We start from the raw sequence: 23,271 nt of genomic DNA on the forward strand, positions 1-23,271 counted from the left end.
TTAGATTCCATTAGGAGGTGGAAGTTTTACATAGGTATGAAATTATTTCTCAAGCAAGTTCACAGTAGAAATTACTTAAATTAAAAAGTGCCTAGAATAACACGTTGAAATGTCCTTGTATATTAAACAATTACCTGGTTTTTTTTTTTTCTTTGCCGTTGCAGCCATTATATTTCTTTTGGAATTTCTGACATGTTACAACTTGAAGTGCTGTGACCATGTGTGTACATATGTGTGTGTGTATTGTATTTAATTATTATTTGTCATGTAAATTTAAATGGTTTGAGAATCTGTCACTGACCTTGTAGTGACCTTTAATATCTTTGTTGACAATAATCTATGCGTACACTGCAATGGCAGTGTCAAAAACCCAGGGCTGACAGTCACTTGGGAGAAAGACGTAGTAGCATAAGATTATGAAATTTGAGAAACATACTACTTTAACACGACTCATACGTAGTTAACATTGTATGTTTTAATGTTGGGATGGAGTTGTTGGGTTTTTTAACTATCATTTTAATTGTGCACAATGGAAAATTACTTAATGGGATATAAAGGAAGTAGTTCTCAAAAGCCTCAAATATTTTTATTTCTCACATAATTTTTTCCTTGCCCTCATTTATTGGTTTTATCTTCATGTGTCTCTACCCGTTATTTAGATTTCTCCATATGCATAAAGTACACACAGACCCACTGAATACCTCATGAATCCATTTCTTTTATTACAGTTAATCAGGCAGCAAAAGAAGACACGATGGTTTTGAAGATTGGCTCTGTTGCTATGGCTCCCCAAGCTGACAATCCCCTTGGCAGAACTGTCCTCAGGAAAGATATTTACCAGTAAGTTTATTTTCTTATCTTCGATCTTGCAGCAATTTCATCCTGCAAAGAAGTACACTGATCAATAAAACTTGCTTAGTGTGGCCTGTAGAAATACTTTTCATTTGGGATCTTTTGATATTTAAAACCAGGTTTTTCTGATTTTCTTCAGTTGTGGGTTTTTAAATTCATTCAGACAAATCAAGTATTTCTGTGAAGTGTTGATGAATAACAGAATGTAAGTACCAAGGCCCCATAAAACTGAAGAAGCGCAGTTTGGAAAATTTTAGCAGACTTTAAATTTGACCAAATCTCTAATCACATAAGAAACTGAGGTTCGCTCCAGAACTACCACATCCTACTGCAGTCATTTTCTTAATTTCACTATAAGCCATTATTTGAAACGTAGGTCTGTGGATGTCATGTGGATCAAAGCTGTAAAGAAAAGCAAACTTCTAAGGAGAAATTTCACAGTAAACACTTTCTGTGAAAATGCCATGCTCTGGATTTTGTCACTGAGTATTTGCAAACCACACCAAGCATATATGGACAACTAAACTGGTGAACATGTGTAATCAACATGATAAAAATAATACATCATTCATACTGGCACTGCTGCCAGACATAAAAGTGCAGTTGCAAATAATACCAAGTGAGAAAAATCACAGAAGTACAGATGAACAAGTGTCTTATTCATGCTGCTGGTCTGCTTCTCAGATGAGGTGGTGTCATTCTTTTAAAAATAAATTCCTACTGTTCTCCAATAAATGTTACCGTTAGGAAAGATTCTGATCTTTGTAATGCACTTACCACCTAGAGGTTGATAGCAATTTTTACTTTAAGCAGACCTAGGGATTTGATTTTCTCAAATTTTTCCGTTATTTGATATTTTTTTCTTTTGAATTACATATCATGTTCTCTTTCTTGTATTACTTTTGTTGGTAGCTTATAGTATGCATCCCTTAAATAAGTTCTTATTTTGCTAGCTTACGTAGAATCTCAGAATGTGAGAACTGAAGGAGGCCTTTGGAATTTTCTAATCCAGCTGCCTTATTTTATAGATAAGGAAACTGAGGATCCAAAACAATAGCTGTCTCTGGTTAAGTGATGATGATAGACACAAGATCACAACTCATAACTGTTTACTCTCTCAGTATCTAGGGGAAGGATTACAGTAGAATTTTTTCTGGGCGAAAATAATTTAATCTTCTAACATTTGAAAAGGTTTTCAGGTGTATTTATCTTTTATTTTTCATTTCAGAAGTAAGCGGCCCTCAAAGAGGGTCTTACTTATGGTGAAAGAAATATGTTTTCTATTAAAAGATCTTATCACCATCAATAAAGTGAACTCCTTTCCTCCTCTGCCCTCTCCACATTCTGGCTCCTTAGAAGTCATTTGTGAAGATATGGCTCCCTTAGGCCTGTTTGTCATTGCTTTCTTCTCATTGTCCTTGAACTATTTTTTCTCAGTCGCTGTCCGTATTTACTTTCCATATTTTCTTCATACTTACTTTTTCCTTCCCTTTCTGTATCTTTATTCTTTATCTTTTCCTTTTCTATATTTCTTTTTCTTTACTTTCTACCTTCTTTCCCTATCTCGTTTCCTTCCCTGTTTCGCTACCTGTATTATTTTGTAGAATATGGAAATATAAAGCCAAAAAGTAAATTAAATGTAAATAACATAGTATCTCTTTTAGATCTTCAGTGCCTCATATCCTGAAACATGCAAAATATATAAAAATATGTACTAAGTACACACAAAGTACAAAAATGTACTTTATAGAATAAATGCCCCAGTTTTTTTATAATTGACAAACCAAGGTGCACAGAATTTTTGCATGATTTGCCAAAAGCATACACTTAACTAAAGGCAGAGAATTTCAGAATCATTTTTTATGAATTCCTTTCAGAACTGTTTTTAGATTTGTATTTTTAATCATTTAGTCCCTCCCCTTGATCATATCATTTAGTCATTGCACTCTCCCACTGCATATTTTTACTTCCTCTTTCTTTTAATCTGCTCTTAGTGTTTATTTCTCTCTTGACTTTTCTAACTTCCTCAACCAGATCAGTGGCATCTATAAAAATCCATAACTAACATATTTGATGGTGAAAAACTGTATGCTTTCTCCCTAAGATCAGGAACAAGACAAGGATATCTGCTCTTGCCCCTTCTATATAGCCTTATACTAGAGGTTCTAGCTAGGGCAGTTAGGCAAGAAAATGAAATAAAAGACACCCAGATTGTAAGGAGGAAGTAGAACTGTCTTTTTGTAGATGACATGATCTTGTATATACCAAATCTTAAGGAATCCACTGGAAAACTTTTGGGCAAGCAAGTTCAGCAAGGTTGCAGGATACAAAATCAAATTATAAAAGTCAGCTCATAGTAACACTAAGCTATGCACTACCTAAAGGTGAAATTAAGAAAATAATTACATTTATAATCGCATCAGAAAGAATTAAATACTTATGAATAAATTTACCAAAAGATGTGCAAAACTTAACCCTTTGAAAATTACAAAACATGGGTGAAAGAAATTAAAGATCTAAAATACATGGAATCATATCCTATGTACAAAGAATCTTAAGAAGATCTAAATACATGAAATAATATCCCATGTGCATAGATCAGAAGACTTAATTAATGTTAGATGGCAGTACTCCCCCAAATAATTTGCATTCATCATAATCCACACATCAAAATTTCAGCTAATTTATTGGCAGAGATTGACAGAACTGGTTCTAAAATTCATATGGAAATTCAATAGGCCCAAGCAATACTGGAAAAGAAGAAGTTGGAAGGTGGACACATCCTGATTTCAAAACTTAGGATAAAACAGTAGTAATCAAGACAATGGAGTACTGGCATGAGGATAGATACATATAAATGAATGGAATTGAGATTCCACCAACAAACCATCACATTTACTATCCATTGGTTTTTGATAACCCAAGATAATTCAGTAGTAAAGAACAGTCTTTTCAACAAATAGTATTCGGACTACTGAATATTTACATGAATTTGGACATTTACCTTATACCATACATAAAAATTATGATGTAAATATAAGAGATATAAATATAAGAAGTAAAATTCTGGAATTTATAAGAGGAAGGAAAGGAATAAGTCTTTGTGCCCTTGGATTAGGTAATGGCTTCTTTAAAATGACACCAAAAGCTGAGGAGGGGACAAAAGAAAAAAAATAGGTAAGTTCAGTTTTATCAAAATTGTAAATTTTTGTGCTACAGAGAACTCTGTCAAGAAAGTGACAGTCTATAGAATATGAGAAAATATTTACAAATCATGTATCTGATAAGAGACTTGTATCCAGAATATATAAAGAACTCTTAACAGCCAATAATAGAAGAACAACCCAATTAAAAAATGGGCAAAGGATTTGCATAGATAAATATGCAAAGAAGATATAAACATGGCCAATAAGCACGTGTTAAGATTTTCAACCCAATTAGTCATTAGAGACATGCAGGTCAAAACTATACCCAGTAGGATGGCTATAATAAAAAAGACAACTGATGTGGAGAAATTGGAACCCTCATGCATTTCTGGTGGGAATGTAAAATGGTGCTGCTACTGCGAGAAACACCTCATAAGGTTAAACATAGAGTCATCATATGATGCAGCAATTCTACTCCTAGGTATGTCTCCAAGGTGATTGAAAACTGTGTCACACAAACGCATACCCACAGTGGTCGTAGCAGCACTACTCATAATAGCTAGAAGTGGAAAATACCCAAAGGTTTTTCAGTTGACAAATGGCTAAACATATGTGGAATACTCATGTAATAGAATAGTATTCTGCCATAGAGAGGAATAAAGTCTATGTTTTAACATAGATCAACCTTGGAAACACGCAAAGTAAAAGAAACCAGACAAAAAAGCCACATATTATATGATTCTATTTATATTTAAATGGAATGACCAGAACAGACACATCCATTGAGACAGTAGAAGAGTGGTTGCTAAGACAGAAGAGAAGAATGACTGCTAATGGGTATAGAATTTCTTTTTGGGGTGATAATAGTGTTCTAGAATTAGATAGTGGTGATGTACCATAATTTGTCCAGTGAGTACTTGTACAGTGAGTGAGGTATAGTGAGTGCAATGAGAATATACAAAAAACTAAATTATACACCTCAAAAGGATCAATTTTATTGGATGTAAATTGTATCTCAATAGAGCCAATTGTTTTAAATCAAAGATTGATGTCACAAATTGGTCCAGAGGAATTAAATTCCAGAAAGAGAAATACCTGTTCTAGGTGTATGGAGACTGGATGCACTTTTCACCTTTGGAATTATTTGCCTTATCTGCTATAAGCAGGGATATTTTATTGTGGAAAGGAATAAATCAAGGGACATTTATTGGTCATGAGCTAGAGTGACACATTGGAATCTGGAGGAACCTGAAACACACAGTCATCCATAGTGGTTTTTGTTTTTTGTTTTTTTTGTTTTTGTTTTTGTTTTTTTGAGTGTTGGGTGGGGAGAGGGAGCTGGTAAGAAGAAATTGAATATCACAAAGTTTCACATTCTTTAAAAGATAAAGCCATGTTGGAAGTGTACTCTTCAATACAGTAGTCACTAACTACTATGGCTCTTCTGCTTTTGGAATGTGGCTAGTCTAGGGGCACCTGGGTCACTTAGCAGGTTGAATGATGGACTCTTGGTTTTGGCTCAGGTCATGATCCTGGGGTCATGGGATCGAACCCCACGTCAGGCTCTGTGCTGAGGGTGAAGCCTTCTTGGGATTCATTCTCTCTCTCTCTCTCTCTCTCTCTCTCTCTCTCTCTCTCTCCCTCTCTCCCCCCCCCTCCCCCCCTCCCCCTCTCCCTCTCTTCCCCTCTTCCCCTCTTCTCTCCCTGTCTCCCCCTCTTCTCCTTCTCTCCCCCTCCCTCCCCCCAGCCTCCTCCTTCTCCTTCCTTCTCCCTCCCTCTCCCTCCTTCGCACTCCTTCTCCCTTCCCTCCCCTAACCCCCCTCCTCTGCCCCTCTCCTCTGCTGGCACTCTCTAAGATCAGGTAAGATAAAATATTTTAAAAAAAGAATGTGGCTAGTCCAAATTGAGATGTTCTAGAAGTATAAAATACACACAATATTTTGAATAATTAATAAAATATCTCCTTAATCTTTATGTTGATTTTATATAATGATAGCAATACTTGGATGTGTTGAGTTAAATACATTATTACAACTCTTTCCCACTGTATTTTTAAACCTTTTTTCAGTGTAACTATTAGCAAATTTTAAGTTACAGAGGTGGTTCACATTTGTGTCTTGCATTATATTTCATATATATATAGTACAAGTCTACTAGGAGAGGCTTACAACAAACACAGGACAAGTCTTGCCCTTGGGACCTTTGAAACCAGAGGCAAATTAAGTTTAAAGCTGTAAACCAACCCCAACTTAGTTCAGTTAATGATTGAATCAAAATTATCCCCTGCTTACCCATTCTGCCTGGCAGGAAAATGTGTGCCTTCTCTAGGAGAAATAACTTAACTTGTTTTAGTCTTTTTATATATGATGTCCAATATATAATCAAAAATTATAAAATATCAAAGAAGCAAGGAAATTAGATCCATTATCAGGAGAAAATTTAGCTCGTAGAAGACCTACAGATGATTGAGATGTTGGAATAAGTAGACAGGAGTTTTAAATAATTGTTAATAGTATTTTAAAAATGTTGAATAGATAAAGAGTTCATAGAAACGAGGTCTATTTAAAATTCTAAAACTAAAAAATACACTGTCTGTAATTAAGGAGTCATTGGATAGCTATAACAGCAAATGGGCAAAGCAGAAGATAGGATTTAGTGAATTTAGACATAGCTAAATAGAAATTATCCAAACTGAAGCACAGAGAGCAGGAAAAAGTGAACACTGAAAAACATGTGGGTCACTGCCAAATGGTTTAATGTATGTGTAAGTAGGAGAAAGAACAACAAAAGGCATAACTAAAAGGATAACCCTTGAGAGTTTTCTAAAATTAACAATACTCATTAACCAGCAGACCCAAGAAACCTAGTACCCTATCCTCAATAAAAGCAAAATATATGCAAAGAAAACTACATCTAGGGACAATATGGTCAATTTACTGAAAATCAAAAATAAAGAGACTCCTCCCTGATGAGCTGAGGGAGAATGCTGAGCAAGGAGAGAGAGAATGCAACATCTGTCTCCCCCAGCACAGGTTCCCAGGTCTAAAATGTGTCTGTACTGGGAGAAAGGAGATGCCTTTACCTTTAAAAAGTTGGGTATTTTCAGGGTGCCTGGGTGGCTCAGTCGGTAGAGTGTCCGACTTTGGCTCAGGTCATGATCTCGCGGTTGATGAGTTTGAGCCCCACATCTGGCTCTGTGCTGACAGCTCAGAGCCTGGAGCCTGCTTCAGATTCTGTGTGTCTTTCTCTCTGCCCCTCCCCCGCTCACGCGCTGACTCTCTCTGTCTCAAAAATACAATAAATATTAAAAAAATAAAAATAAAAAAATTAAAAGGTATTTTCATTATTAAAAATATGTATGTGAAAATTCAAAAAAATCCTAAATGCAACGAATAAAAAAAAAAACCTTTGAAGGAACAATAGTAAGACTGAAATAACTGAAGATCTTAAATCTGAAGATGAGAAAACTAGGGGACATAGGACCATTCTTTAAATACTTGACCTGTCATGTGTCACAGGGAATAGTTTTATTCCTTCTGAAGCTAAGAACAGACCTAAGATCATTAAATTAGTGAATAGTACAATGACAACTTGCAGCTCAATGGAATGAAGACCTTTCAGTTATAAAAGTAATAACAATGGGGCTATTTGTTCTTTATTCATTATTTAACAAATGTTTTTTTGTGAGCCTACTGCACATTAGGCACCTTTCTAGGTATTGGATGAGTGTCAAGACAAAGAAAAAAGCCTTGCTCTTATGGAACTTATATTTAATGGGGAGACAGTCACAAATTTAAAATATTCTATAATACTTGTTGTGGAAGCAGGGAAGAAGACAGAAAATGGGGAGTTAGAGATGGACATCATGGCCTAATAAGAGAAGGAATGGCTCACTGAGAAAGCATAAGGATCCTGGAACAGGAGTGTACAAATGAAGCCAGTGTCAGCTGAAGCAGTATATGCCTGAATCAGTGTGGTGAGAGACACTATGGAGGAAACTTAGAGGCCATTGTTAGGCGTTTGGCTACCATTTTGAGTGGGAGGTGGTTGTGGAGGAAAATAATCAACACATGAAGAATTTTGAAATAATGATTTTGTTGTTTACCAGATATCTACTTGCAAAAGGACATGAAGGGATCACCAGCAAGGACTAAAAATATACATTTGAAAACAGGTGAAATCTGCCTTTAATACAAAGGAGTCACAGTTCAGAAGAACAAATGAGAGTTTGACATTGATCTCTAAAGGAGTCATGTTAAGGATTATTTCTGTCATTTGAATTAACCGAATATGTGATATGAAAGTTTTCTGATTTTTGAGGGGTTGATTTCTTCATCAGATGAGAAGCCTTCAGAGAGTTTGAGCTGGAGGAGTGGCAGGATCCAATTTATATTTAAGCAGATAATTCAGGCCAACACGTGAAGAATAGACTGCAGGGAGGGAAGAGCAAGTGTCTGTGACTGTTGCACTAATCTTGGCAGGAGATGATGGTGGTTTGGCTGATGGTAGTGGCTGTGGAGGTGATGAGAAGTGGTCAGATTCTGGACATATTTTAGTGGTAGAGCCAGGAGAAGTTGCAGATGGATTGCACATGGAATTTGAGACAACGGAGATAAGGATAATTCAGTTGTATGGCCTAAGCAACTGGAAAGATGAAATTAACTGAGGGAAGGAAAACCGTGGGAGGATTTAGTTTGGGGTTTGGCAGGTGGAGAACAGGAATTTACATTTTTTTGAAATGTTGACAATCTTAGGAGGTACTGAGCTCCCCCTTGCTGATATAGCAGAGGCTGATCAACCATGTAGAAGGGTAAGAAGGGGTTGGTTATATGTTGAATTAGACCAGTGCGGCTTTTTAAAAAAATTTTTTTAATGTTTATTCATTTTTGAGAGAGAGAGAGCATAAGCAGGGGAGGGGCAGAGGGAATGGGAGACACAGAATCTAAAGCAGTCTGCAGGCTCTGAGCTGTCAGCACAGAACCCGAAGTGGGTCTTGAACCGATGAGCTGTGAGATCATGACCTGAGGCAAGTTGGATGCTTAACCATTTAACTGACTAAGCCACCCAGGCGCCCCTAGACCAGTGCTTCTTAAACTGAATGTATCTATAAATCACCTGGGGATCTGTTCAAATGCAGCTTTTGACTTGGGAGGTCTGGAATGGGGCCTGAAATTCCCTATTTCCACCAAGCTCCCACATGGTTGCGTAGAACACTGATGCTGGGTGATATTGATGTGCTGCTTCAAGGGCCACACCTTGTGTAGCAGATTAGGTGGTTTCCAAATCTTTTGAACAAACAAGGTTTAAAAAATATATTTTAATAAATGCTGATAATTTTTAATGCCAAACATTCAAACACTGTGACAGCAAGTATCTTTCATCCCCACATTTTCCTGTTCCCTGTTCCCTAGCAAGACCGTCCTCAATGGAGTCTTTTTTTAAGTTCAGAGTTTTTACAGATTTGCAGTTGATACTGGTTGTTACTTTTGGGGTCTATGATTCAGAAAATGTGAAATAATAAAACATGTATTAAATTACTGACAACTTACATGAATTTGCACCTCATTAGTCTCAAAAGATCTGATCCACTAGAAAACAACAGAGCATATATAACATGTTATTTATCCAGTGTTCATGCCCAGCTATATGTTTTCATGAATTCCTCTCTTGACCCTCTGCTGTTTTTACCTACTTCCTCCTTTTAGTCTACTGATCTTTCTAGTTTCCAACTACTAATTCCTGCATAAGGTGATCTCCCAGTTTCCTTTCACCTCTTTCTGAGATTCTCCTATGATGTGTTCAACTGTTTTTTTCCCTGACTTACACTGAAGTTCTGAAACACAGTTTGGCCTGATAGATTTCCCTCTATCTTACACAATCTCATTCCCTCAGAGATGATTCAGGTTCTTGTCTCTGGCTAAAGAGCAACAGAGAAACATTTAGGGATAAAAGGTTAAAAGGCAGATTTAAAAAAAAAAATGACCTATGCTGAAAAGTGTTCCTTCATAGGCTGATTTAAGGAAATTAAAATAAGCACTATGAAGTAAACTGTTTAAATGTGTTTGTAACTTAAGCACATTAATGATTTAATAAATTTAGTTACATTTTTTATGTAAATGATTTATATATATTTTTGGAAACTATGTTCTTCAAATGCTGGTATATCATCTGCAGCTCAGTAACTGGAGAGTTTATGTTTGTTTCTACTAAAAAAAAAATGGATGTAAGTATCAGTCAGGACCTTATGCCATTCTATAGTATACTCACTATAGGAAAATTACATTGGATTTATATTATCTCTACTTCCTAGGACTTACCTAAAAATTTCATTGACTATAAACCTGAATACAGTCTTACAAGTATTTTAACTTAATTTTTATTGTTTTAAATTATTTTTAACTATTTTTTTAAATAAGAGAAATAGAATAAATAGCTCTACATCAGTCATTAGAACAGTAGGGATTTTTTGAGACATTCATGCTATCACATTGCATGTATGTATACATGCATTAACTCATTTATTACTTTAATTCACTTATTTTTAAAATATTAATTATTTCACTTATTCAGCAGATATCTACTGAGTGCCTACAGTGTATGTAACACCAATGCTAGAAATGTACTTTTGAGTAGGACTTAATGGTACCTCCCTTCATTGAACTCAAGACCCCAAACATATTATTCAAGTCAATGAAATTACATTGTAAAGCTCTGATAGATTCAATAGCATAATAATTCACACTTTATCTACAACACCTCCCACAGAGCCTGGATTAATGAAATAAGCAAAATCAGAAGTTATGAACTTGCACCCTAAACTTTTTCGTGTCCTTACGGCATTAAGTCTGTACATCTTCTGAAAATTATGATACGAGGAAGGAATGATTCCGGAAGTTCCATCCAGACAGGTTTCACAGGAAGGAACAGGGAAAAAGTATTCTTCATTTCCATTCAATGATTTTTCTTTTTAAAAGTGGAAGAGAATAGAAACATTGACATTAGTTTTTCATGAGTCTATTTAAGTAAATGCATCATTTTTTCAGTATGTTTTAGTGATCTGTTTTTAAAAATCCTTTTATAAATCCTTTTATAAAATATAAATCCTTTCATAAAAATCCTTTAAAAAATTGTTTACAATTCAGTTTATCATTATTTAGTAGTCTTGTTATCAAATTAAAATATGAAACGTTAAAATAGAATTTTTTAAAATAACAAATTGTTGAAATGATACCTTTTTAATAGTAAATCTACCTTTATTTTACTCTTTTAATAAGCCTATATTAAGGTTTTTAAAATAAAAGTGTAGTGTTCATTGTTTAAGTTAAATAATATATGCTATAGAAAATAGAATCCCACTGCTTTTTCTGATTGCTGGCTATTTCCTTACTTTGTGGCCATTGTTAACAGGTTGACACTTTTTTAGACCACTTCTGTGTGTCTGTAAGAGAGTGACAAGCCAGCTCTACCTGTCTTAAAAAATGGGGTCTAAATAGTGTTCTGCAACTTGGGTTTGTTTCAGCTCAGTATGTTGTAGGCACCCTTCAGTGTCCTCATACTCAGAAATGCTTGCCTGTTTTTGAACCATTTTAGATACAGATCAAGAATCTATTTAAAGACTACTTTTTGTGTCTAGCCAACAAAATGTTCTCCATTATTAAAAAACACTGTGAAAACCTCTGTAGAACGTATTGTGACAAAGACTTCCAGACTTCAAGACATCACTGTACCTGGGAAACTGTAAAAGGAAAATTGAGTTGTTTCTGTCAGTGAGATAGCTACTGGGTGGTTTTTGAAGAACAAATATATCAGTACCAATAGGAAACTGAAATAATTACAGCTGTTCTTTGTTACCATGTGAGTTGAAAAGACCCAAGTGGCTCACAGTAGTCACTACGGTATGAATTAAAAGATTGTAGGCATTTGGGCTTTAATGTCCCACTTTGAAACTCTGCTCAACATCTGTAATAATGCTCAAGTTTTAACATGACAAAATTTCTTTTAACCCAACATGCATCCTCTTCTGTGAGCTGACCTCAATCTCTATTTCAAGTCTTGCTGGAATTTTCTTACATAAGAGTCTTGTTCAAATTATTGAATATATTTTGTTTACCCCAGTAATGCTTAGTAGGTTCTTTGCTGTGGCCCTTCTTTATGTATGCATTTTCAATTTTCTTGAAATATACTCTTCTTCCAGATTAGCCTTTCAAGGAGTTTTTATTATAAAAACTTTACATTGGAGAGGTTATGAATTCTTGAAAAATCTTTTTCTTTGGTGTTCAACATCATTAACGTAAACAAATTCCTAAGAATCACATCTTTCTTTTTAATGTCTCGCTTAAATCCTTCTCTTTAAAAAAACAAAAAACAAAAAAAATTCATAATTATATTACTTAGAATGTCTTCTTTCTTTGGCCTTCAATACCAGTGCCTGAGGTACCTTTCTGCAATATAACAGCAGCAGCAGCGGCAGTAATAGCTAACATCTAGTGAGTGCTTCCCTCGTGTCAAGGATTCTACTTGATGTTTCAGCGCAATGCTTACTTCACTATAACCTTTAAGTAATAAGAGTCAAGTATTATGATTGTCTGTACTTTAGACATAGAAACTGATTCTACAGACATTAAGTGATTTCTCCTGGGTCACGCATAAAATAAGTGACAGAACCTGTTTCCATCGTCCATGCTCTTTACCACTACATTTTGCTGCCTGTTACTGAGTTTCTTATAAGATGCTGGCTTTAATTTTTTGATTTGTGAGCCATTAGAGACTCTTAAACACAGAGAACAAACTGAGGGTTGCTGGAGGGGTGTATGGGGTGGGTGGATGGGTTAAATGGGTGATGGGCATTAAGGGGAGGGCACTTGTTGGGATGAGCACTGGGTGTTATATGTAAGTGATGAATCACTAAATTCTACTCCTGAAGCCATCATTGCACTACATGTTAACTAACCTGGATTTAAATAAAAATTAAAAGAAAATAAAAGTAGATCTTTAAAAAAAAAAAGATGCTGGTTTTAGTTTAATTTACAGTTAACCAGTGTATAGCTAAGGTTGAACTTAATTTTTTTTGAAGTTTTGCATTCATATTTCATTAAATTTTATAACTGTTTAGATATTAGTTTTTTTTCTAACAATATTCTTGTTAACAGTGAGTAAATGGAGGGGCCCTCGGTGGCTCAGTCGGTTGAGCGTCTGACTTCAGCTTAGGTCACGATCTCACGATTCGTGGGTTCGAGCCCTGCGTCGGGCTCTGTGCTGACAGCTCACAGCCTGGAGCCTGCTTTAGTTTCTGTGTCTCCCTCTCTCTCTGCCCCTCCCCTGCTCACTCGCGCGCGCTCTCTCTCTCTCTCTCTGTCTCTCAAAATCAAACATTAAAAATATAAATAAAAATTAAAAACAGTGAGTAAATTGAAACAAACTAATAGGCAGAAGTTTTAGTGCATTTTCCTTAGGTTTCCTAAAATATTACAAGCTACGATGGCTTAATATTACAGCTATTAGAGCCATAATTTATGATGAAAACTCTTATAATCCTAGTGTTTGAGTTCTTTGGTCCTTGGATGTACTTGAACATAAAATCTATTTTGAAAGAATTTTCATTAGGCTGTACTTCTTAACTATATGATCTACATAAAATCTCCCCATTAACATCCCTAGCTAATGATTTTGATTGTCATCAAGCTTTTTCTCACATCTGTTTTGAGCTGTGAAATGAATCATGACCAGATGTAAATATTAACATAGATTTGCTGATTAATAAACTCAGTATATGTCTGTGATTTTTATTTCATAAGATATTTTAAGTGATTATAAAACATAATGATAAATGTTTACCTCAGTATAATTATTTCTTTAATTCTGTCTCAAAATTATGAAAGAGAAGAAAAGTTGAAACTCTTTTTTCTTTGTTGTATTTCTTCTTCCCAGAGTATTCTTACATATCACAACTTTTCTCTTAAATTGTGTAGAAGAAGGTATTGATTTTCTTATGTTAAAACAACTGTGTACTGTTTGTTCACATATTTTTCATATGCAAAAGTTATATCAAAGTTAAATAAGCATATGGAGTTTTAGTACCTTGGGCTTTTTTCTCTCACATCCTGTGCAATTGAGAAATAGTGTGTTTAAGCTACATGTATGAAAATGGGGCTTATAGAATTAGACATATAGATTTGGAAGTCATTTAAGATTATACACAGACTTCCAATGTCATTGCTGTATCATATGGTTTAAAAATTTACAAAAATTTTAATATCTACCCTAAAAGACTTAACCTAGTGATTATAACAATCAAATTTACTTCATACATTTTTCTAAAATATTTTATTAAAGAATTTTAAAATACTCAAAACATTTTTTCTTTTTTACTTTTTTTTTTTTTTTTAATGTTTATTTATTTACTTTTGAGAGACGGCACAAGCGGGGGAGGGACAGAGAGAGAGGGAGACACAGAAATCTGAAGCAGGCTCCAGGCTCTGAGCTGTCAGCACAGAGCCCAACATGGAGCTCGAACCCACAGACTGTAACCTCATGACCCGAGCTGAAGTCAGATGCTTAATCGACTGAGCCACCCAGGCATCCCTCTTTTGTACTCTTAATTACAAAGTTTCTTAATCTTCATCATTTACTTGAGAGAACTATATTCTTCTTATAATTCGACATTTGTAAAGTTCTGCCTATAGCTCTTGGTAGGAGCCACAAATATTTGTGGGTCTTCTGAAGTCCCTTCTGGGATTTTATCTGTGACTAATTTATCCCATAGCTTTTTAGAAACTTTGCCAGTTGTTGAATTTTGCAGCCATTTCTTCTTTACAGGCATTTGCTAATCCTTTTTTTGATACATTCAGTACTTAATTGATTGAATGTAGTATTGGGTTTCAGTTTTTCTCCATAGAGAATTTCATTCTCTTAAAAATTGTCTAAAAGCATTATGTGAAAACTCCATGGTAATTTTGACTAACTTTTTAAAGACATCTTTTATAAATGAGGCTTCTGACAGGTGTACTCAATCTGTGGCAGTTTCATTTATGGAATTTTACTTTTAAGGAATTACAAACATTAGAGGAGCTGATTCATTTTCAGCTTATCTTAGAAATCTTCTCTTAGAAGATTTCCATTAGTAGTACTCCTCCAACACTTGTTCCATTTTTTGCTTTTTTTTATGGACAACTTGTGCAATAGTGGTTGCTGTCTGCTTCTCACTGATGTGCTAACCACCCACCACAGTAAGTGTGAAAACATGCTTTGTTCTTTTATAATTGATAAGAAAATGTAGCTTTCATTACAAAAATTCATTTTATGGCGATAATTTTGGCAGCATAAGTGTTGACATAAAATACCCATTTTCTAAATGGAAACTTTACTGAAATCTTGTTAAAGCCGAATTTTTTTTAAACTACTATAAAAAAAAGTCTTAATTTTTTTTTGACTTTGATATACAATCACATGAGTTAATTTTTAAATTACAGTTTACTAAAAATCAGGACTCAAGTATCTCATTTAAGGTTTTAAATAAATAGACCTTGATGCAATCCAAGAGACAGGCATTTGCATGCAACAGAACATTTCACCTACATTAAAACCTTGACAGTATCTTTTTGTCATTTTTAACCTTGTAATGGTGATTCTGGCTTTTCATAGGGTTAATGTTCCTGATACGAAATAACATTAAATTTATGTAACCATTGAAATTCATGGTTGAGACTAACTTAATTTTGCTAATCTTGTTCTATATGTACATTTCAACAATATACATAGGCCCAAACAATTGTTAATTGAAACAATATGACCAATAGAAATTCATAGATGAGATTAATATGATTAAAAACTGTGCATGTATGCTTTGAAAAATTGTCTTTATTTACAAACAAGAGATTATTCTTTTTCTGGAAATACTAATGATAGCCTTTCTTTATTCTTAATGAATATGCAATTCAAGGGTTGGTATTTCTCTTCTATGTCCTTTTACAATTTCACTTAAAACCTAGCTGACCTTCTACTCTAACTCTGAGCTGTATTTTCCAGATATACTGTAAAGATCAAATTTTACAAATCTCCATAAACTATGCCCTTCCCCTCCCAACCTTTAATTTCTTTCTAATTTTCTTTCTATATGAATGTTCTCAAAATAACCATTGTTTTGGTTTGGGGCAAGATATGTTTCATATCTGGTGACGTTATGTCCCTAATCCTATAATGCTTACTCTTGGTTTCAGATAACGCTCTCTTAGCAAATCAGAGAGATTGGGATAGTAGGTATTTAGAATAACTTGTCTAAAAGCTTTGTTCATAAATACTATTGGCAGACTTTTAGTCCCTGTCGTGTTCTTCAGCTGATCTAGTGTGAAGGCTTCGGATTTACATTTGGCCCTCACCAATGTTACTGCGTCTTTTGTGGCTTCCTGTAGCAGGATGTAGGTTTCCATGAATGTATTTCTATTTGTTGCCAAAAGCTACCTCAATAACAGTGTTGAAATGACTCTAAGTTTTACTGTCATAGATTTTGGAATGTTATATTGCATGTATTTAACCCTTTTTATTGATATGTTTAGATGCTTTACACTAGAAATTCATGTTGGAAAGAAGTTACAGAATAATAGAATGTGTTTAGTTTCATTTCATGACAGTTTTATATTATAAACTTGGAAAATCTATCTTGTATTTCTTTCAGATACATTTTGGTTATATAAAGTATGCTGGGTATATAATATATGCATTTCTGATTGTATATTTTCATTGAGGCACTAACATTATCATGTGAAATTATTATCTGAACACTTCTGGGCTTAGAGATAAGCAAGAGAGAGCATAGTTTACCTTTAAGATACTTAGGAAGACTATTTAACAGAACCACTGTCTCATAAGACCATTCTTTAAAGAACAGTAAAAATTGCTATTCTCTAAGTGTCTGGTGTACAGGAAGAATTACATTTTTTCTCAATAACAAAGATTGAATATTTTAACTAAAAAGTAACCCTCATGTTTATTCTTACAGTTATTCATATAATGTACCCTGTTCATCACCCTGAATGAATTAAAGAGTAGATATAGAGCTTAGAAGATAAACAGATAAACGGAGTTTTAAAAATCTGGTGGTGGCTGGCTGCCTCATTCGGAAGATCTCAGGGCTGTAAGTTCAAGCCCCATGTTGGGCCTTGAGCTTACTTAAAAAAATTAAAATCTTCAACCAGCTTTGAGTTTAAGAAACTTGTAAAAGCGAGCGGTAGTGTTCGCTTTGTAATTATAACTTGAGGAAGACCCCTTTTACTCTGTGTTGACTAGGAGTGTCTACTAAGCCCTTTTTATCTTCTCTATATAAATGTAGAAGCTAATACAAATCAAGTTAGAAGGCATCTATGCATTCATTTAATATGTATGGTTAATAATAAGTTACCTCTACACATTGTATGAGAAGACTTGCTAACCACAAATAAGATTCTATTACCCAAAAAATACTTGTTTTTTTTGCATGAGATCAAGTAAGTTTTTATTTTCTAAAGTACCAATTTAAACAACAGCTTCTATGTACACTTATCTTTATTTCTTATATTAGTGTATATTGACTGAGGTCACTGTCCTTAAACAGTCCAATTGTACCTATTTTGTCTACTAGAAATACTTATTCTTTATTTGGAGACCTTGTATCCTCTGTGCTGAAGACAGATATTGTCTCAATCTGAAATACTTTTCTTGCCCATCGTTTTTAACATTGAGCTTTGAGCAAAAACTAGATACCTAAAAATTAATCCACATTGACAAAGGTAGAAAAAATTACAAATTAGATTCCAAAATAGATAAAAATTAGCACATAGCTAGTTTTTTTTCTAGTTCTTTTTTTCATATCTTTATCTTGAGTTATAACTTAAATTTAGGGAAGTGTATTAATTATTTGTATAAGCTTGATGAACTTTTACGTAGATATGGCCAAGGTACCACCACCCACCACTCCAGAAACTTTTCCTCATTTCCATCCCACCCCGTGCCCTCCACTCCAAAGATAACCATTATTCTGACCTCCATAATCATATATTCTTTTTTGACATAAGTTGTGGAAACATTTTTTCTCCACATAGCTTATCATGTGTAAATCAACATAGTTTGTGAGCCAGTGTCAAATCACACAATTCAAAAATAAATGATTTTGATCGGAATTAAAGTACAACTTTTAACTTCACTTGGTCATACCTTAATATCAGATTTTCCACGTGAATCTTTAAAGAATATAAGAAAAACATAAACTCGATGTAAGAAGATGAAAAATTTTTATTAATAGACAACTCTATTCATTAGACATATTCCTAAGATACACTTCAATAACTGTGGTTATAATGTGAGCTTTTGAACCAATTTCTATGAATTTTATTTATTGCTACAGTTATTTAGTGCACGTTGTCGTATACATACATACATACATAGGACTTTTGTACATCAGAGTATATAGCTTCTTAAAAGGAAATGCCGCTTTTTATTCCAGGACTCCGTCGTCCTCTAACTGAATTGACTGTCGTCCAGGTATGGGTTTGATAAACTGACACAACAGTGAAAAGAATCCCTGTCCCATGTCAGCTTATCAAACACACTATGGACAGCATGTCTGTGGCATTGAACACATTACCAGTCACTTAAGTTCTGAATAGAAGTCACGAAGCTGATGTTCAGTGAAACACAACCTCAGTATTTCCAGGTGATTTTAAAGAACACCTGATAAAACTGAGGTATAGTACCACAAAACTTGAAGAATAATGCAAAAACTAGGGAAAAAATACATGCATAGAATTAAAGAATTGCAATGTCATTGGTTCAGTTTGGTGACAGAGTAGATGTTAATGAAATATATGATAATTAATATCCTGTCATCCTGGTTAAAAAAATGTCAAAATATACTATAAACACATTTACACCATAGAATAACACAGTAAAATCAAATATGTTTTGATGTTTTTAATCCTAGTTAATAGCAGAACAGATGACTCTCAGGGAAAGTTATCTTTCCATCTGTATCTCTATTTTTTTTCCAACTGAATTTATTGGAAAATGTTCATCCTCAGAAATTTAGCAGCCTTCACTTTGCATAGTGTGCCAGGATCATTTGTTCAGGTTCCAGGCTAAGTATGGGAATATTAAAAAGAGAATCTTAAAATTTATTCATAGTGCCATAAATACTTTCTGATAAGAAGGTAACTTAGAAGATGATTTAGGGCAAAACGTGTTTGCTTACATAATGTTCACCTTACTTTACATATTTCAAAACAAAATAGTTAAATCTATAATATTTGCGAGTGAATTTGCCTGATACTACCTCATAAAAATGTGAAAACATTTTTTATATTTATTTTCTATACATTTTAACCAGGCGAAGAGGAAATGACATGATGTGGTTACAGTACCTCATCAGCGGAGCTCCTTTGAGGTGCTTCAAGTGGAAGTGAAGGGAGCAGTGCTGAGCAGAAGGCGCTCTCCTCTTTGGAGAAAACTGCAGTAGCCAAAGAGCTTTTTTAACCAGGGACTACTTTTAAATGTGTCTGGTCACCTCAAAGGATATGTAGAGCGTTTCCTGCCAGTAGGATTAGAGGAAGGAAGCACCAGGCCAAAATGTTTGATGTGTGATGTACTGTAATTTCTTTCATGTGTTTGGTGGCTTTTATATGTTGATCAGTGTTCCGCTACCAATTGTGACCCTGGTGTGGTCCAGGTCATTAAAGTTCTATGTTCCTTAATGTATAGGGTCATTAACCATACCTAGGAGCATTATTATAATTAAGGGTACTGTTTTCTTTTAAACTGCCACCTCTCATTTTCATTAAGGTATTTATTTTTCATAATTGGATAATCCTCCTAAGGACTGATTGCCATGAAAGAGATGATTTAGTGCTAGGGACTGCCAATAGTAACATCACCATAGACAGCCCTTTATGTTTCCTCACTTTACCTTATGTACCTGGTTTTTAAATCAGCATTTTCTTCTCACAGTCTCCTACAGGCATATAAATTTCAAGAAGGAAACTAGCCTCAGAGTGTAGTTTTCCTGGGTATGTGAGGTTTAGAGGCAATAAGAATAAGTATTGACAAAATTGCCATCAGCACTGTTATACATTTTTAATGAAACAAAATTGACAATTACACATGCTCTTTACTCTTCTAAGATCACCTAGAGCAGTGAAGTGCTAAACCACTATAGCTTTAGGCTGCGTTTCAAACATAAATGAGCAACAGTGACTGATTATATATATGGCAGAATTTGATAAACATCTAAATGCTCAGCTGTAGAGGACAGGTTAATATAATAACGGTGTATACATGCAGTGAAATTCTAAGTGACCATCATCACAAAAAACGATATGTGTGCCTGTTTATTAACATGAAATATGCTTTAGGTATTTGGTAAGTGAACAAAAGCATTTTTAAAACTGCATATAGAGTAAGAGCTTATCTACATACATGTTTACATATTAATGGAAAATACCCTGGGGCACCTGGGTGGCTCAGTTGGTTAAGCATCTGACTTCTGCCCAGGTCATGATCTCATGGTTTGTGAGTTCAATCCCCTAGTCAGGCTTTTTGCAGACAGCTCAGAGCTTGGAGCCTGCTTCCAATTCTGTCTCTCCCTCTCTGCCCAGTTCCCCCCAACCTCCCGCTCACGCAGGGTGTGTGTGTGTGTCTCTCAAAAATAAATAAAAATTTAAAAAAAGAAGAAGAAAATACCCTGGATTGTTATACACCAGATTGTCAAAGGTAGTTACCTGTGATCATTGGTCTATGGGAAGTTATTTTCCTTGTTTTTACTGGTGGATATTTTCTAGATTTTTTAGACTAATTTGAATTCTCTAACTGCAGTTTTAAAAAGTAGGAAAAAATGGTAGCTTTATATCCATTCTTTAAGTCTTCAGATAATGTTTTAAATTTTTAGGGTGTTTTTTTTTTCTGCTTCCTTAATGTAAAATATATGAAAATATGTTCTTTATTCTTTCATATTTATCTTTTCTATGACATTTATATTTGCTTTTGGGATCTTTTTTATACTTTTAGTATGAAATCGTTAGGTTGCCCATTAGTTATTCAGCACTCAATAGTGGTGGTGCTCAGGAAATATATGCTTTATTCTGGTGTGTGTGTGTGTGTGTGTGTGTGTGTGTGTGTGTGTGTGTGTGTGTGTGTAGGATTGCTTTGTTTATTTGTTTAAGGAACCAGTTTGATCTTTCCCCTTGTACAAGTACCTGGGTATTTTTAGTTTTTGTCTTTTGTCTCTCTTTCAGTGCTGGTGCTGGATATATCTTTAATACATTAATTTAATTGAGACTACAGGCATGTACTAGCTTCCAAACAAGCTCTTTCTAAAATATTGAAATAATAAGTTGTCCTTTTTCCTTAAATTATCAGTTTTATTATGCCATTTATTAATTTCTTTAAAAATATTTGTGAGTACTTACTATTTACCAGCTGTTAGGTGGATGTAAGGATACATACATAGCATCTAAAAAGTGTAATAAAAATTTTCACAATCTTTACTTTCATGGAACATAGTTTAGTCATCTTTATAATTGGGCTTAAAATATATTAATTGATTTTTTAAACATCATTTTCTCTAGGTAAAGAAATATATGGTACATTTAAAATATAAAACACTGAATATTTTACATACTTAGTATATTGTAGCATTTGCATTTTTTTCATCTTGTAAGAAAAGATTTCACTAATATTGTAAATTAAAGTTATTTTCACCATAGTTTAAATCAGTTTCAGATCATGGCTTATGGTGTTAATGTTTAGGATCAAAATAATCATGATTATGTTGTAAGCATAATAGTGTACTAAGTAAAAAATATTTTGAAAATTTTTTATTAAAAATATTTTAATAACTAAGACCTTTTATCAGTAATTTGTGGACAGTATTCAATTGGCTTTATAAAAAAGGTACAATTATTTTCTGTATACTTTTTCATTTTTCCCAACATGTTAAGATATAGGTAGACAACATGTATAATTTAAAAACACATTGATGTTGAATGAGAATTCTGGATTTTAATATAATAAAATGATATAATGAATAAATTAGTAAATAAATGTACATAATTGTTAGATAAATTGGTGATAGGAAAGATGCTTATAAGCTACTTTAATACTGTCTTCTCTTACTGGTAGCAGCCATTTTTGTGAAGGAATATTCTTTTTCTTCTTTTTGGTACCCTAAAGCAGAAAACACATCTTCATTTCTATAAACAGTTATATTTTTAAGGAGTACTTTATGGTGTTCGCAGAAAGAAGAGATTTGAAAATCATCACCAGTTAAATTGGGAGTCATTTTGTAGCATCTTTTTAACAGCTGTTTGACCTCATTGATTCTCAGTTCATAAATTTTATTTTGAACTCTTTTGTCCCAGCACACATGCTAAGGTGTGAGAAAAATTCTTTTTTCCACCACTTTCATGTCTCAAGTTTATTGGTAAAATATTTTCTAGCTCTTCCATCACTTTGGACCATGTCTTTCTCAGAAATAAGTTTTTAAATTTGAAGAATTCTTTGGTAAAACAAAATTTCAGCTCCTCTAAATCAGTTTCTTTTCCCTTCCCTTTGAGAGAGAAACACATTTGTGTTTTGGTATTTATTTTGTAACCAAAATTCTAAAAACTACCTAATTGTTCTCTGGTTTCACTGTAGTCTTGAGTCCCTGTTTTGAGCAACTGTACCTTCATCGTTTATATGTTTGTCTTTGCTATTGCTGAACGTTGTTGTTTCAGGGTTATTTTCTTAAATTGTCACAGTATAGAGCACAAATACTAAAGGTTAAATATTTTTTTAGTCATTGTTCTGTTTATAAAAACTGCTAATTTTACATTGTTAGATTGTTTATATGTTGCTTTAATTCTTTTTCCTTTTTAATTATACTTTAGAAAACGTTGGGGATAATGTACTTAGAAACTGTACTGTAGATTAATATTACTTATCTGATTTTAAGATTATAAAAGAGTATTGTTCCCTGGTATCATTTAAAGCTTATATAAAATTTATTAGAATAAATAATATAACTTAGATATTTTGGTTAAATAGTTCATATTTTGCTGACTAACATCAACAATGTCTTATTATGGCATACTTAACTCTTGCCATGTTAGGGTATTGATGACCAAAGTAAATAAAAATATCTTTATAGAATAAAATAGGGTAAAATAATTTTATGTTTTTATTTTCCTGAAGAAGAAAAAATTATCTTCATATCAGGAATGACATGACATTGTCAGACTTCCTGAGTAAAATTGATAGATTTATTTTCAGCTTC

At 33.8% G+C, this 23,271-nt stretch overlaps 1 protein-coding gene and 1 long non-coding RNA gene across 8 annotated transcripts in view; one reads left to right on the plus strand and one right to left on the minus strand.

Moving 5' to 3' along the window:
- Positions 1–23,271, plus strand: part of VPS13B (vacuolar protein sorting 13 homolog B) — an 803,192-nt gene that overhangs the window by 467,124 nt on the left and 312,797 nt on the right. For 6 of the 7 annotated variants that reach the window (XM_078441712.2, XM_078441707.2, XM_078441708.2 and 3 more), the window contains one exon: positions 729–840. In XM_078441712.2, the coding sequence (XP_078297838.2) occupies positions 729–840 (112 nt within the window). Of the gene's footprint in view, positions 1–728; positions 841–15,179; positions 15,224–23,271 lie in introns of all 7 variants that reach the window. The other variant, XM_078441714.2, reaches the window with a different exon arrangement.
- On the minus strand, positions 699–19,653 carry LOC144615095 (uncharacterized). The gene is made up of 3 exons (XR_013553518.1): positions 19,385–19,653; positions 10,834–10,961; positions 699–882 (listed from the first exon to the last, which is right to left on the minus strand). It is a non-coding gene; the product is annotated as an uncharacterized LOC144615095 (long non-coding RNA).

Source organism: Panthera onca, chromosome F2 (genome assembly GCF_046562875.1).
Source record: "Panthera onca isolate mPanOnc1 chromosome F2, mPanOnc1 haplotype 2, whole genome shotgun sequence".
In the NCBI taxonomy this organism is placed as follows: Eukaryota; Metazoa; Chordata; class Mammalia; order Carnivora; family Felidae; genus Panthera; species Panthera onca.